The sequence below is a fragment of the Scyliorhinus torazame genome, chromosome 17, assembly GCF_047496885.1.
Source record: "Scyliorhinus torazame isolate Kashiwa2021f chromosome 17, sScyTor2.1, whole genome shotgun sequence".
NCBI classification, from domain to species: Eukaryota; Metazoa; Chordata; class Chondrichthyes; order Carcharhiniformes; family Scyliorhinidae; genus Scyliorhinus; species Scyliorhinus torazame.
Window position 1 is genome coordinate 3,604,550 of NC_092723.1, and position 13,056 is coordinate 3,617,605.

Consider the following 13,056-nt stretch of genomic DNA (forward strand, 5'->3'; position numbering starts at 1 on the left):
ACTCTTCAAAGAGAGCTCTGAAGACCTGCACCACAGAACTGAGATCCTCATCCAGAACAACATTCTCAATGGCAGCTATCATCCGGATGGACACCGTACCGCTGAGGCGATAGCCTGCTGACCAGCAACAATGCCGCTGCAGGTTGAATCCCCGCCCCAGCCCACTCTGACCACCATGGTCAACCGAGGATCTTCTGCAATTCACAAAACATCAGGATCCTCCAGGGCCATGGGGCAAGTCGTGTATCCCAGGAAAAGACAACATGAAATGTGCAGCAGGCTAAAATAAAGGATTACATGATGAGCAGAGCCAGAGCTTGAGAAACGCAGCCGTCCCCGTGCTCACATCACGGGATCCCCAGGATGTCATTCTTTATTTTTGGTCAGAGCCGTGTTGGTTCTGTGGCGGGGTGAAGAGCTGATTGGAAGAATTCAAACAGTGAATTCTGGAAAAGGTGGGCACGGATTTGGGAGGGGCAACACGTTCAAGGGCTTTGGAGAGAATGAGGAAGTTGGAGATGGGAGGGTAGTTTGCCAAGTTGGTGGGGCCATGGGTTGTTTTTTTGAGGAGGGGATAGATTTAAAGGAATGAGTGACAACATCTAAAAAGAGAGAAAACAAAATGCTGAATAAATGCGGATCTGGCAGCTTCTATGAAGAGAGAAATAGTTAACTTTGAATCCATTTAAATTCTTCAGAAGAGACTTACTATGACTCTTAAGAGTCAACTCGACTTGAAACATTAACGTTGTTTCTGTCTTCACAGATGTTGCCAGACCTGCTGAGTTCATCCAGCATTTTTCTGTTTTTATTTGAGATTTCCTGCTTTATCCAGGAAAGAGGCCTGGCATCAACATCAACCAACAGGTGGACATGGGGAGGAAATTTTGGAGTCCGCAGATCAACAGGAATCGTACTGATGCCGGGGGGGTGGGTGGGTGGGGGGCGGGGGCGGGGGGAGGGGGGGGGGGGGGGGGAAGGGAAGGGAAGGGAAGAGAGAGGAGGAGTGATGTGGGTCTCATAAGATATATTATTAGACAAAATGTTCCCCCTTGTGGCGCAATTGACAACAAGAAGTCACGGAAATAAGTTGCGAGGCGGTAGGTTTAAAACTGAGATGAGGAGGGACGACTTCTCCCAGAGGGTGGTGAGTTTGTGGAACTCGCTGCCCCACAGTGCGGTGGAATCTGAGTCATTATATGGTTTCAAGAAGGCGATAGATAGATTTCTGATTTAAAAAAGAGGTTAAAAGGATGTGGGCAACAGGTGGGGAGGTGGATTTGAGACCAGGAAGAGATCAGCCATGGTCTGATCGCTTGTTGCGTAGGCTGCAATCGTTAAAGACTCTGACTTCATCAGCAATGGGTGTTGAATTGCTTTTCCATCACAGTTAAATTGCTGGTTTTGTACGCCATCTGTTGTCCAAATAAGTAAGCTGCAAGTGATACTATAGTGCATTCTGGCTTTTTCTAAAGCAGGAACAAACCTAAATTTGTTTGCCTTTCTAATAAAGAAAAACAAACACATTTCTGAATAGTTTTCTTGTCTGTTTCAGATGATGATTCAGAAGATTATGGGAGTCTACTTCGGCTTGTTTCTTTTGTTAAAAAGTCAAAAACTGTTGCACAAGACGGCACTGAGGATTCAAACTGTTCTCCTGATCAAAGTCACTGGGGAGAATCCAGTTCCAGGAATGCAAACTGTTCTCCTGATCGAAGTCACCGGGGAGAATCCAGTTCCAGGATTGCAAACTGTTCTCCTGATCAAAGTCACCGGGGAGAGGCCAGTTCCAGAGATTCAAGCTATTCTCCTTCTCGGAGTCACTGGGAAGAGTCCTGGTTCATGGATTTAAACTGGTCTCCCAATCAAAGTCACCAGGGAGAGCCCTGTTTCAGGGATTCAAGCTATTCTGATCGGAGTCACCAGGGAGAGCCCTGTTTCAGAGATTCAAGCTATTCTGATCGGAGTCACCGGGGAGAGGCCAGTTTCAGAGATTCAAGCTATTCTGATCGGAGTCATCGAGGAGAGTCCAAACACTCAGGATTACGGTAATTCTCTTTTCAGAATATCCAACTTAAACTTTCAGCCAACTTGTAAAATGCGTTTATAATAGTCAGATTGCTTTTGTATTTGAAGCGCAGAGTTTTAATGTCCATAAACATTTAGTACAACAATTTATATGTAATGAATAAAATAGCTCATAATTTCTAAAGCCAAAAAACACCCAAGAAAATGTTCTATTTGGGTATTAACGCACTGAATAGCTTACAGTAATGAGTTTTTGTTTCTCTTTACAAGGGAGCGTGAATATTCTAGGAGAGAAAATCGGAGATCTGAAGAGAGAAGTGGATCTCTGCGAGATCGCTCCAGAAGTCCAAGTCCAAGTTCCAGTGATAGTTATTATCAAAGGGAAAGAATGGATTATGATCGACAGAGGCAGCAAAGTGACTTTGAAAATTCTTCTCGGATGGATTATTATCTGGACAGAAGCCGAAACTTTGACCGAGAAAGGTCTTGTGAATCCAAGAGGTATCACTCTAGAAATAGTGATCCTTGGCATACTTATTCTGAAAAGAGTGAAAAAGGACACAGTTACAGTGAAGAAAAGTATAGAATAAAACAAAGAAAGGACCAAGAGTACCATTTCTAATGGTATGTGTGTTGATTTTGTTATCTTGTCTTGGACTTGAAACTTGTACATAGTAAACAGTAAATATCCCGTACATTAATCCACTCAGATGGAAGTAAACTTTAATCTTGCCCACAGGATTCCAACAAAATCTACTTTTAAATAGTCTGTATAGGCACGTAGCCAAAGCAAATAATGTTGGTGTTTATAAGATGGGTTGTCTCCTGTTGATTAATTGTTCGCCATCACATTTTCAGTTTTTCTCTCCTTTTATTAGGGCCTCAATATACCATCACTGCTCTTAAACAAGAGGCTGGTGACTTAATTAGTATCTCTACCAACAACTAGTGCAGGGATCACATTAATTACATGGTCACTAAAATTCCACGTCAGATTTTGTTCAATGATGCCATTCTTACTGTAAAATATTTAGTCTATTTTTTGAAAGGTTAGAGAAAGTGATTCTTGGGACACCTGGAGTTAATGGCAATGCCGTTCTTTTGCTCTCTTAGAGTAAATAGTGGTGGAAAGTTAGTTGATACATAGAAGTATATGGAAGTTACAGCACAGAAACAGGCTATCTGCCTCAACCAGTCAATCTATCTAAGCATTTATCCTCCACACAAGTAGGTCCTAATCCCATTTACCTGCTCTGTTCTCATATTCTACCTATCAATTCCAATCTTAAATGTTGGTATAGTTTCTGCCTCAACTATTTATCTTGGCAATGAATTCCATAGACCCCAACACTGCCAAAAGCTTTCAGTGCTCAGTATCATGGGCGGGATTCTCCGATCGGCCGGAGAATCCATCTTTACGCCGGAATCGGGAGCAGCGCTGTTTTTCCGATGCTCCGTCCCCTCAAAAACAGCGTACATGCCGTCGTGGTGGCCTCAGGACGTCACCGGAGGACCTCCCCCAATGCTCCGGCCCGGTGGGGGATGGCGAGGGAGGTTATAGGAGGGAATTTTTTGGCAGGCCGGGTCCTCATGCGGCCGGCACGATGTTGTACGGCAGCCGTGCGCATGTGCAGCCACGGACCCGCTCTTTCTGCGAACGTATCGGCAGCTTACGTGGCCTGGCTGTAAGCCCCCATCGGGCGGAACACGGTACGGGGGTGCCGCTGATATTTTGGTCGTAAGTCCAAAAAGAGTCGAAGAATCCAGCCCCTTGTGTTTAATTTTATACCCGTGGTTTCTTGTTCTCGGGGTCCCTACTATGCTCCTTCTATTCCATTCCATCCTGTCAGAAGTTTAAATGCTTCTAATATCCGTGTGGCTCTGATAATAAACCTCCACTTTCCAGTGTTTCCTGTGTTGTATTTGTTCACACCAAGGAGCATCCTGGGGAATCTGCTTCATAACCTCATAAGAAGCCTCATCATCCTTGTAATTTTATGGGCTCTTTAAATTTTAAAAAAATTTCCAAAATAAGGGGCAATTTAGTGTAGCCAATCCACCTACCCTGCATGTCTTTGGGTTGTGGGGGTGAGACCCACGCAGACACGGTGAGAATGTGCAAACTCCACACGGACAGTGACCCGGGACCGGGATTGAACCGGAACCCTCAGTGCCGCGAGGCAACAGTGCTAACCACTGTGTCACTGTGACGACCAGTATGGAATGAAATTAAATTAAATGAAAATCGCAATAAGTCACAAGTAGGCTTCAAATGAAGTTACTGTGAAAAGCCCCTGGTCGCCACATTCCGGCGCCTGTTCGGGGAGGCTGGTACGGGAATTGAACCTGCGCTGCTGGCCTTGTTCTGCTTTACCAGCCAGCTGTTTAGCCCACTGTGCTTAATCGGCTCCTGGACAATATCAATGCAACATTCAACTGAAATTTTATTGAAGTTTCGTAGAGATTTATCTTACTTTGCTTTTACGCTTTGTCCGTTTTCTAAAATAACAGATTCACTAACTCTGAATACCTTATCAGCTTCAGGGGCTGCTTTAAAGGTTCTTTGCATCCAAGCCCTCCAAATCTCTGCTTTCCAGCAGAAACAAGCCATTTATTTAAAACTTAATTCATGTCCTTTTTCAAAATGTGTCACCGCAAACTGTATCTGGCATTAAAGTCAATATTCCTTGCAGCTTTTCTTTGGTATTCTAAAGAATTGGTCATATTATTATTATTTTCAAATTGTCACCCTGCTCCCTGTAGATCTGAATCCAAACCATTGGTATACACGGAACAGAAGTGTCCTCCGATCTCAACCCTGGGGCAACAGTACACAACTTTCAACCACTTGGGAAATCTGCCCTTTTCTGTTTTGTTTCCCCACTTTTTTTAATTAACATATTTAGAGTACTCAATTCCCCCCCCCCCCCCCAATTAAGGGGCAATTTAGCATGGCCAGTCCACCTACCCTGCACATCATCTGGGTTGTGTGGGTGAGAGCCACGCAGACATGGAGAATGTGCGGACAGTGGCTTGGGCCTGGATCGAACCCGGGTCCGCAGCACAATGAGGCAGCAGTGCTAACCGCCACCGTGCCGCCGTTTTGTCCCCTTCTAACCGGTGTTGAATTCAGTTTACTGTACTCCCCTTTATCTTCTTACAAATCTGTATACCTTGATGAAGACTCTCCTAAAGTCCACGGACCCTACATGTTTGTGCACGCTAATTAATAGTCTGCCTATTTATTTTATGTTGGATTTTGATAATTGCACATTGGAAGTTGTAACCTTGTGACTACATAAAAGGTGAATCGAGCCCCTCAATCCTTGCAATTGAAACCCACGCCCGACTGTATCGTAGTCATTCCTGGCAGTGGTGTTTCAGACTTCCTGGAGTGTGTCATCAGTCAGTTATTGTTTGTGTAACTGTCCGCACAGATAATGCCGTTTTTGGTTATGTTCCATAGGTCTGACCTTTTTTAAAAATCGCAATTTCAAAAGGAAGTTTAATCGACTTCTGAGAGGATACAAAAATAATGAAGGATAGTGCGACTTCACTCCAGATAGATCATACTTTGAAAGGACATAGTGGCTTCAGGGAAAGTGCTGGATAGACTTATTTGCTACTAAGATTATCTCCACATCAAGATTATCTCTGACATTGTAGCTTTTTTCCTCTCCAGATTAACGTTTTGTGTTTAAAATGTTGACCTTTTTGGGGTTTGACTGCTGCCTGCAAACAATACAAAATTCTACTGATGCTACACCAATCGTAATTATTTCCGCTTTGTAACTTTTTCACATTTTTAAATGAAATAAACTATTCAATGCCTTATGGAATTCAGACACTTAAAATGTACATCGGGTAGTCCTATTTCGGTCAACTTGCTATATTAGTGTTAGCAGAATATTTGTGCTTCGTTGTTGAATTCTGGTTTGTGTGTTTTTTTTTTAGTTTATATCTGCTGTACTTTTTTATTGCATCTTAGAGTGACTGAATCAGCTTTATGATGTATGGAAAATGATATGTCTGTAACTTGAGTAAAAGATTCAGTAAGTATAAATTTTAATGTTTTAAAATATTAAGCACCAAGAAGAAATACATTGGCTATGGACAATTTTTTAATTTTTAAGTTCACTTGTCAGTTACTTACCAACAAGTGGTTAGTGAAATGGTCTGAAACTAAGTTGATATGTCACACACGTCAATGACCAACAAATTAACTATTGAAAGAAATGAAAATTAGTTGATTTGAATGAAATAAGCAATATCCTCCACAAAATTAACTTAGCCGCATATTTAATGGTTGAAGATGCTCGATGTTCTGAATATAATATCTCAGCTAGCTGAATTCTGCATTATGTTTGACACGTTTCTGATTAGAGCAGTTGGTGAATTGCTTTATTTTACCTGTCTCGAGGTGGGTGTGTGGGTGAATGGAGTTGGGAGCTTGTTCTCCTGCCTTTCCCCACTGCGACTGCAGCTGCAGTCATTAACATCTTTCTGACTTGCTACAATTTCTCAGGTTGCAGTGTGAGAATATGCACATGGTTTCCATTTAACCATTGATAGCATTGCCAGCCATCACATCCCACACAATTAGCAGTTGGGCGGTGCATCCTAGCTCTGGACCATAGAGTTTGTTTAATAATTGTGATTGAAGTTTAGAAGAATTAAGTAAACGTCCAGATTTCAGCAACCCAGGAGAAGTGTGTTTTGTGGCAAAGGTGAGGGCAGCCAGACGGGTTCACTTCTTCCAAAAGTGAAAATGCTGGAAATCTCAGCATGTCCGGCAGCATCTGTAGGCAGAGAAAAGAGCAAACGTCTTATCATAGAATTTACAGTGCACAAGGAGGCCATATGGCCCACCGAGTCTGCACCGTCTCCTGGAAAGAGCACCCTACACAAGGTCAACACCTCCACCCTGTCCCCATAACCCAGTAACCCCACCCAACACTAAGGGCAATTTTGGACACTAAGGGCAATTTATCATGGCCAATCCACCTAACCTGCACATTTTTGGACTGTGGGAGGAAACCGGAGCACCCGGAGAAAACCCACGCACACACGGGGAGGATGTGCAGACTCTGCACAGACAGTGACCCAAGCCGGAATCGAACCTGGGACCCTGGAGCTGTGAAGCAATTGTGCTATCCACAATGCTACCGTGCTGCCTTGGGTCCAGGTGACCTTTTGTCAAAGCTAAAGGACATAGCAAGTGGGGGATTTTTACACTGTGGGGTGAGGGAATGAAAGATGAGTCATAGCCTCAGAAACCAAGGGACAAGAGTGCTTTTGGCAGTCCCCAGAGAGAATAAAAGATGTGAAAGGCTCAACAGCAGAGCAACTAAAATCAGAGGGTAAGCTGTGACAGATGGCGGGGGTAGCGGGAAGAAAAGGTAAGGAGTAGGGGATAACAGGGTGGGGTGATTATTTTTTAAATATATATATATATGTATATGATATGAAAGAAATGAAATGTAAAAGACAGTTAAAATGAAATGGACTGAAAACCAGGGGATCGAGGTGGGGTAGAGCTAATCATCAAAGTTGTTGGATTTGATGTTGAGACCGGAAGGCTGTAGCGTGCCTTACCGGAAGATGAGATGTTGCACATGGCACCCCAGCGGGCATGTTGGACTGCGGAACCGGATCGTCCTGGACGGGGTGCAGGTCAGGAACCAGATAAAGGAGGGGTCTTTGAAACCGAAGGTGATCCAAATGGCACCGTAGTTGCTGATTGCTGACCTGAATCTGTCTGGCAGCGAATAGTTCCCGAGGGCCAGCAGGCATCGATGGCAAAATTCTGGACAAACTCCATGTCGCCCAGAAAAAAATGTCGGGGCGGACGACATGGAGCAGGACGGCATCCCTGTTGCTCCTGGGCATGGCGTACCTTTGCCACAATATCTGGGATTAACCACTTAGGCAGGTAGGTTAGATTAGGCTGGCCCATGAGCAACTCTGCTGGAGCTACTCCCATTACTGCATATGACGTATTTTGATAGATGAACATGAACGGAGCTAATCTAGTGTCCATGGATCCCGAAATCTGCTTGTGGAGCCCCCACGTGAACGTCTGGATGGCCCGTCCAGCCAAGCCGTTAGATGCCAGGTGATAAGGAACCATCCTTCCATGCCAAATTCCGTTGGCCTTAATGAATGTCAAGAATTCCTCATTCGTAAGGGAAGCCCAATTACCTGTAACGAGGACCTTGGGGATGCCAGGCATGGAAAAAGATGCAGTTTATCGACAATAGCGTGAGAGGTGATTGTTGTCATCTGGTGGACCTCGAATAGGCATCCACCAACAGGAGAAACATAGAGCCCGTGAATGGACCAGCGAAGCCAGCGTGAACCCGGTCACAGAGCCAGTCCAGTCACTCCCAGCGATGAAGAGGCGCCACGTGAGGAGTGCTCTGGTGTTCCTGCCAAATCGGACACTGCTGAGCTACTCTCTTGATGTTGAAATCGAGTCCCGGCCACCAGACATAGTTCCTTGCCAACATCTTAATTTTAGATGCCCCTGGGTGTCCATTGTGTAGGACTTTCAATACGAGCTCCTAGCCTTTCGTTGGGATCACAACCTGCATACCCCACAGGAGAATACCGTCCTCTATACTGAGTTCGGACATCCTGGAGGAGAACGGCTGCAGTTTCCGGGCAACTTGATGCTGCGCCCCCCCAACCCCCCCAAACAAGGCTAGATGCAGCACCTTGGCGAAGATGGGGTCTGTCTGGGTCCATTCACGGATGTGCAATGTGACCGGTCGGGAGTCCTGTCATGACACCCTGGGCAAATGCACAGTCAGTTCTAGCCCCACCGACCCTGGGATCCCAACATGAGTGAATTAACCAATAATTTGTGTTTTCCTGAGATCTTTAACCTTTGACTGCTCCAATGAGTTACAGACGTTGGGGTTATAAGTAAAACATTAACAAACTGTTTATTAGTAACAAGAATAAAAGATGAACATATAAAGGACATAACAGAACAATGGTCTTCTAGTCCACCTGTTCCCAAACCCACTCCACCAAGAGACACAAGGCAGACACACGGTAAGAATAGGAAAGGATCTTAAAAATGTGGCTGAAAGGGAAAGGTTTAAGATTAATCTTTGCTGCTGTGGTTGTGGCCTCTGGGGATAGATTTATTCGAGAGATTCAGGTTGGCGCAGTTCCATCCTTCGACCACGGGGTGTTGCGCCGACCTGTGAAACCAGTCGAAAGCCGATCTACACTATTCCCTTATTATCCATATGTTTATCCAATGACCATTTAAATTCCCTTAATGTTGGCGAGTTCACTACTGTTGCAGGCAGGGCATTCCACGCCCTTATTACTCTCTGAGTAAAGAACCTACCTCTGACATCTGTCCTATATCTATATCCCCTCAATTTAAAGCTATGTCCCCTTGTGCTAGACATCACCATTCGAGGAAAAAGGCTCTCACTGTCCACCCTATCTAATCGTCTGATCATCTTGTATGTCTCAATTAAGTCACCTCTTAACCTCCTTCTCTCTAACGAAAACAGCCTCAAGTCTCTCAGCCTACCCTCGTAAGATCTTCCCTCCATACCAGGCAACATCCTGGTAAATCTCCTCTGCACCCTTTCCAATGCAGTTTCCCTCCCCATCCTATACATCCTAAGTCTTGCCTCATCGCGTCATAATTGCCTTTCCCCCAGCTATAACTCTTGCCCTGCGGTATATACCTATCCCTTTCCATCGCTAAAGTAAATGTGATTGAAATGTGGTCACTATCACCAAAGTGCTCACCTACCTGTAAATCTAACACCTGTCCTGGTTCATTTCCCAGTACCAAATCCAATATGGCCTCGCCTCTCGTTGGCCTATCTAATTAATGTGTCAGGAAACCCTCCTGCACACATTGGACAAAACTGGACCCATCTAAAGTACTCGAACTATAGCCTTTCCAGTCAATATTTGGGAAGTTAAAGTCCCCCATAACAACTACCATGTTACGCTCCTATCCAGAATCATCTTTGCAATCCTTTCCCCCCCAACCCTGGAACTTTTCGGAGGCCTATATAAAACTCCCAACAGGGTGACCTCTCCTTTCCTGTTTCTAACCTCAGCCCATACTGCCTCAGTAGATGAGTCCTCATCAAACGTCCTTTTTGCTACCGTAATACTGTCCTTGACTAACAATGCCACCCCTCCCCCTCTTTTACCACCTTCCCTGAGCTTACTGAAATATCTAAACCCCGGCACCTGCAACAACCATTCCTGTTCCTGTTCTATCCATGTCTCCGAAATGGCCACAACATCGAAGTCCCAGGTACCAACCCATGCCGCAAGTTCACCCACCTTATTGCGGATGCTCCTGGCATTGAAGTAGACACACTTTAAACCACCTTCCTGCCTGCCGGTACACTCCTGCAACTTTGAAACCTGTTTCATGACCTCACTACTCTCAACCTCTTGTACACTGGAGCTCCTATTCAGGTTCCCAACCCCCCTGCTGAACTAGTTTAAACCCTCCCGAAGAGCATTAGCAAATTTCCCCCCCCAGGATATTGGTACCCCTCTGGTCCAGGTGTAGACCATCCCGTTTGTAGAGGTCCCACCGACCCCAGAATGAGCCCCAATTATCCAGGTATCTGAAACCCTCTCTCCTGCACCATCCCTGTAGCCACGTGTTCAACTCCTCTCTCTCCCTATTCCTCATCTCGCTAGAACGTGGCACGGGTAACAACCCAGAGATAATAACTCTGTTTGTTCTAGATCTAAGTTTCCACCCTAGCTCACTGAATTCCTGCCTTACATCACTATCCATTTTCCTACCTATGTCGTTGGTGCCTATGTGGACCACAACTTGGGGCTGCTCCCCCTCCCCCTTAAGGATCCCGAAAACACGGTCCACGACATCGCGGACCCTGGCACCTGGGAGGCAACACTCCAACCGTGAGCCTCTCTTGTTCCCATAGAATCTCCTGTCTGTCCCCCTAACTATGGAGTCTCCAATGACTAATGCTCTACTCCTCTTCCCCCCTTCCCTTCTGTGCAACAGGGATAGACTCTGCCAGTGACCTGTACCCCATGGCTTACCCCTGGTAAGACCCCCCCCCCCCCCCACCAGTATCCAAAGCGGTATACTTGTCACTAAGGGGAACGACCACAGGGAATCCCTGTACTGACTGCTTCCTCCCAGCCCCTCTCACCGTCACCCATCTATCTTTATTCTTCGGAGTAACTACATCCCTGAAGCTTCTATCTGACCACCTCTGCCTCCCGAATGATCTGAAGTTCATCCAGCTCCAGCTCCAGTTCCCTAACACGGCTTCTGACCATCCAGTGCTGGATGCGTGCCGATGCAATGGGCAGGGTAGCTTTGTCTTCACAAAAAAGTCTCAGTGCAGGATGTGGGTCCGTAATGATGAAGTGGTGGCCGTGTACATACATTTGTAATTTTTGACAATAAATATCACTGCCAGACTCTCTTTCTCAATATGAGCGTACTAGTGCTTGGCCGCAGTTATCGCCCAGGATGCAGAAGCAATCGATCGTTCTCCACATCCGGCATCCGATGTGCCAAAACGGCCCCAATTCCGTATGGTGTTGCATCGCAGGTTGTGCCTTAACACACTGGAGGATGACAGCCATCTCTTGACTTGCCAGAAAGCCACCTCCTGGGTTGCACCCCAGACCCAGTCCTGGTGTTTCTTTCGGAGCAGATACAAAAGGGCCAGTACGGCCACAAGGTTCAGGACAACCTTCCTATAATAGTTTACTAAGTCGAGAAATGGACGGAGTGCCGTTGTATCCGCTGGGGCGGGGGGTCAACTGAATGGCGTATCTTTTCCACCACTGGACAACCCGGGCGGACGCCAAGCTCCAAAAATAAGCGCAGCTCTTCCTCCAGGTTCCTCAGTTGCTCCTGGTCAGTAGTTCCCGTGACCAGGACATCATTGAGGTATACCATGACACACGGATGATCTGCTGAAACATTGCACAACCCGCCAAGACCCCAAAATGCAAGTGGGCTGAATAATACCCTGACTCTCCAATTGGTCAGGTTCGGCAACCACCTCATCCACCAAGGCACAGGGAATGGGCAGGCCTGGGAATAGCGCAGCTGAGCCACCAGGTCCACCTGGATTTTAGCCACAGCATCCGGGCTGGAAAACCTTCGGAACTTCCCGAGCACTTGGAACAAACCACCGGCCCCTACCTGCAGAATGCGTTGCCAGTCCAGGTGCAAAAGGTGCAACCAATCATGCCCCTGTGCGCTGGGGTCATCCCCTCGAACCACAATACGAGGTAGTTGTGCTGGCTATATGGCCAACACCCGAGGCCAGCACCGTCCCCACCATGGCTAGTTGCTTTCCTATGTATGTAGCCAAATGAGCCAGCGTGTCTGTTAAAGCCAAGGTCAGGATGGCCCGTTGTATGTGGTTGAAAATGCTTTGGGCCACCTCGACACCATCGCCCCAGTGTCTAACTCATTCGCTGCATGTGCCTGTTCACATGAACGGGGACACGAATGGAAGCTACGCAGGGTGTCGCTCGGAAATGGAATTGCATTGCGGTCTTTTCTGGGTCATCCAAGTGAAAGTTTCTAGCTCTAGGCACGTATTGGGCGGCCCAGTAGCACAGTGGTTAGCACTGTTGCTTCACAGCTTCAGCGTCCCAGGTCGAATTCCCGGTTTGGGTCGCTTTCTGTGCTGAGTCTGCTCGTTCTCCCCGTATCTGCGTGGGTTTCCTCCAGGGACTCCGGTTTCCTCCCACAAGTCCTGAAAGACGTGCTTGTTCAGTAATTTGGACATTCTGAATTGTCCCTCTGTGTACCTGAACAGGCACCGGAATGTGGCGACGAGGGGATTTTCACACTAACTTCATTGCAGCGTTGATGTAAGTCTACTTGTGACACTAATCAAGATTACATTATATGTCTTCCCCGGCTGGGGTACGTAGACTACTGGGACCCTTGTTGGCTCTGGTCATGCCGGGGCCGGCGGCTGCCTGTCTCCAATGGCGGTGAATCGCCATTGGCGGATTCCGGAA

General features: G+C 46.4%; 1 protein-coding gene across 4 annotated transcripts in view; it reads left to right on the top strand.

The window, feature by feature from the left end:
- The window catches only part of LOC140393634 (uncharacterized), a 130,368-nt gene that overhangs the window by 71,460 nt on the left and 45,852 nt on the right, over positions 1-13,056 (top strand). For 2 of the 4 annotated variants that reach the window (XR_011935700.1, XR_011935701.1), the window contains exons 8-10: positions 1,556-2,048; positions 2,299-2,652; positions 6,017-6,080. Coding sequence is in view for 2 of the 4 variants with exons in the window: in XM_072479909.1 (XP_072336010.1) it covers positions 1,556-2,048; positions 2,299-2,650 (845 nt within the window). In the remaining 2 variants the exon portion in view is untranslated. Of the gene's footprint in view, positions 1-1,555; positions 2,049-2,298; positions 2,653-5,494; positions 6,130-13,056 lie in introns of those variants that run through there. The other 2 variants (XM_072479909.1, XM_072479910.1) reach the window with 2 other exon arrangements.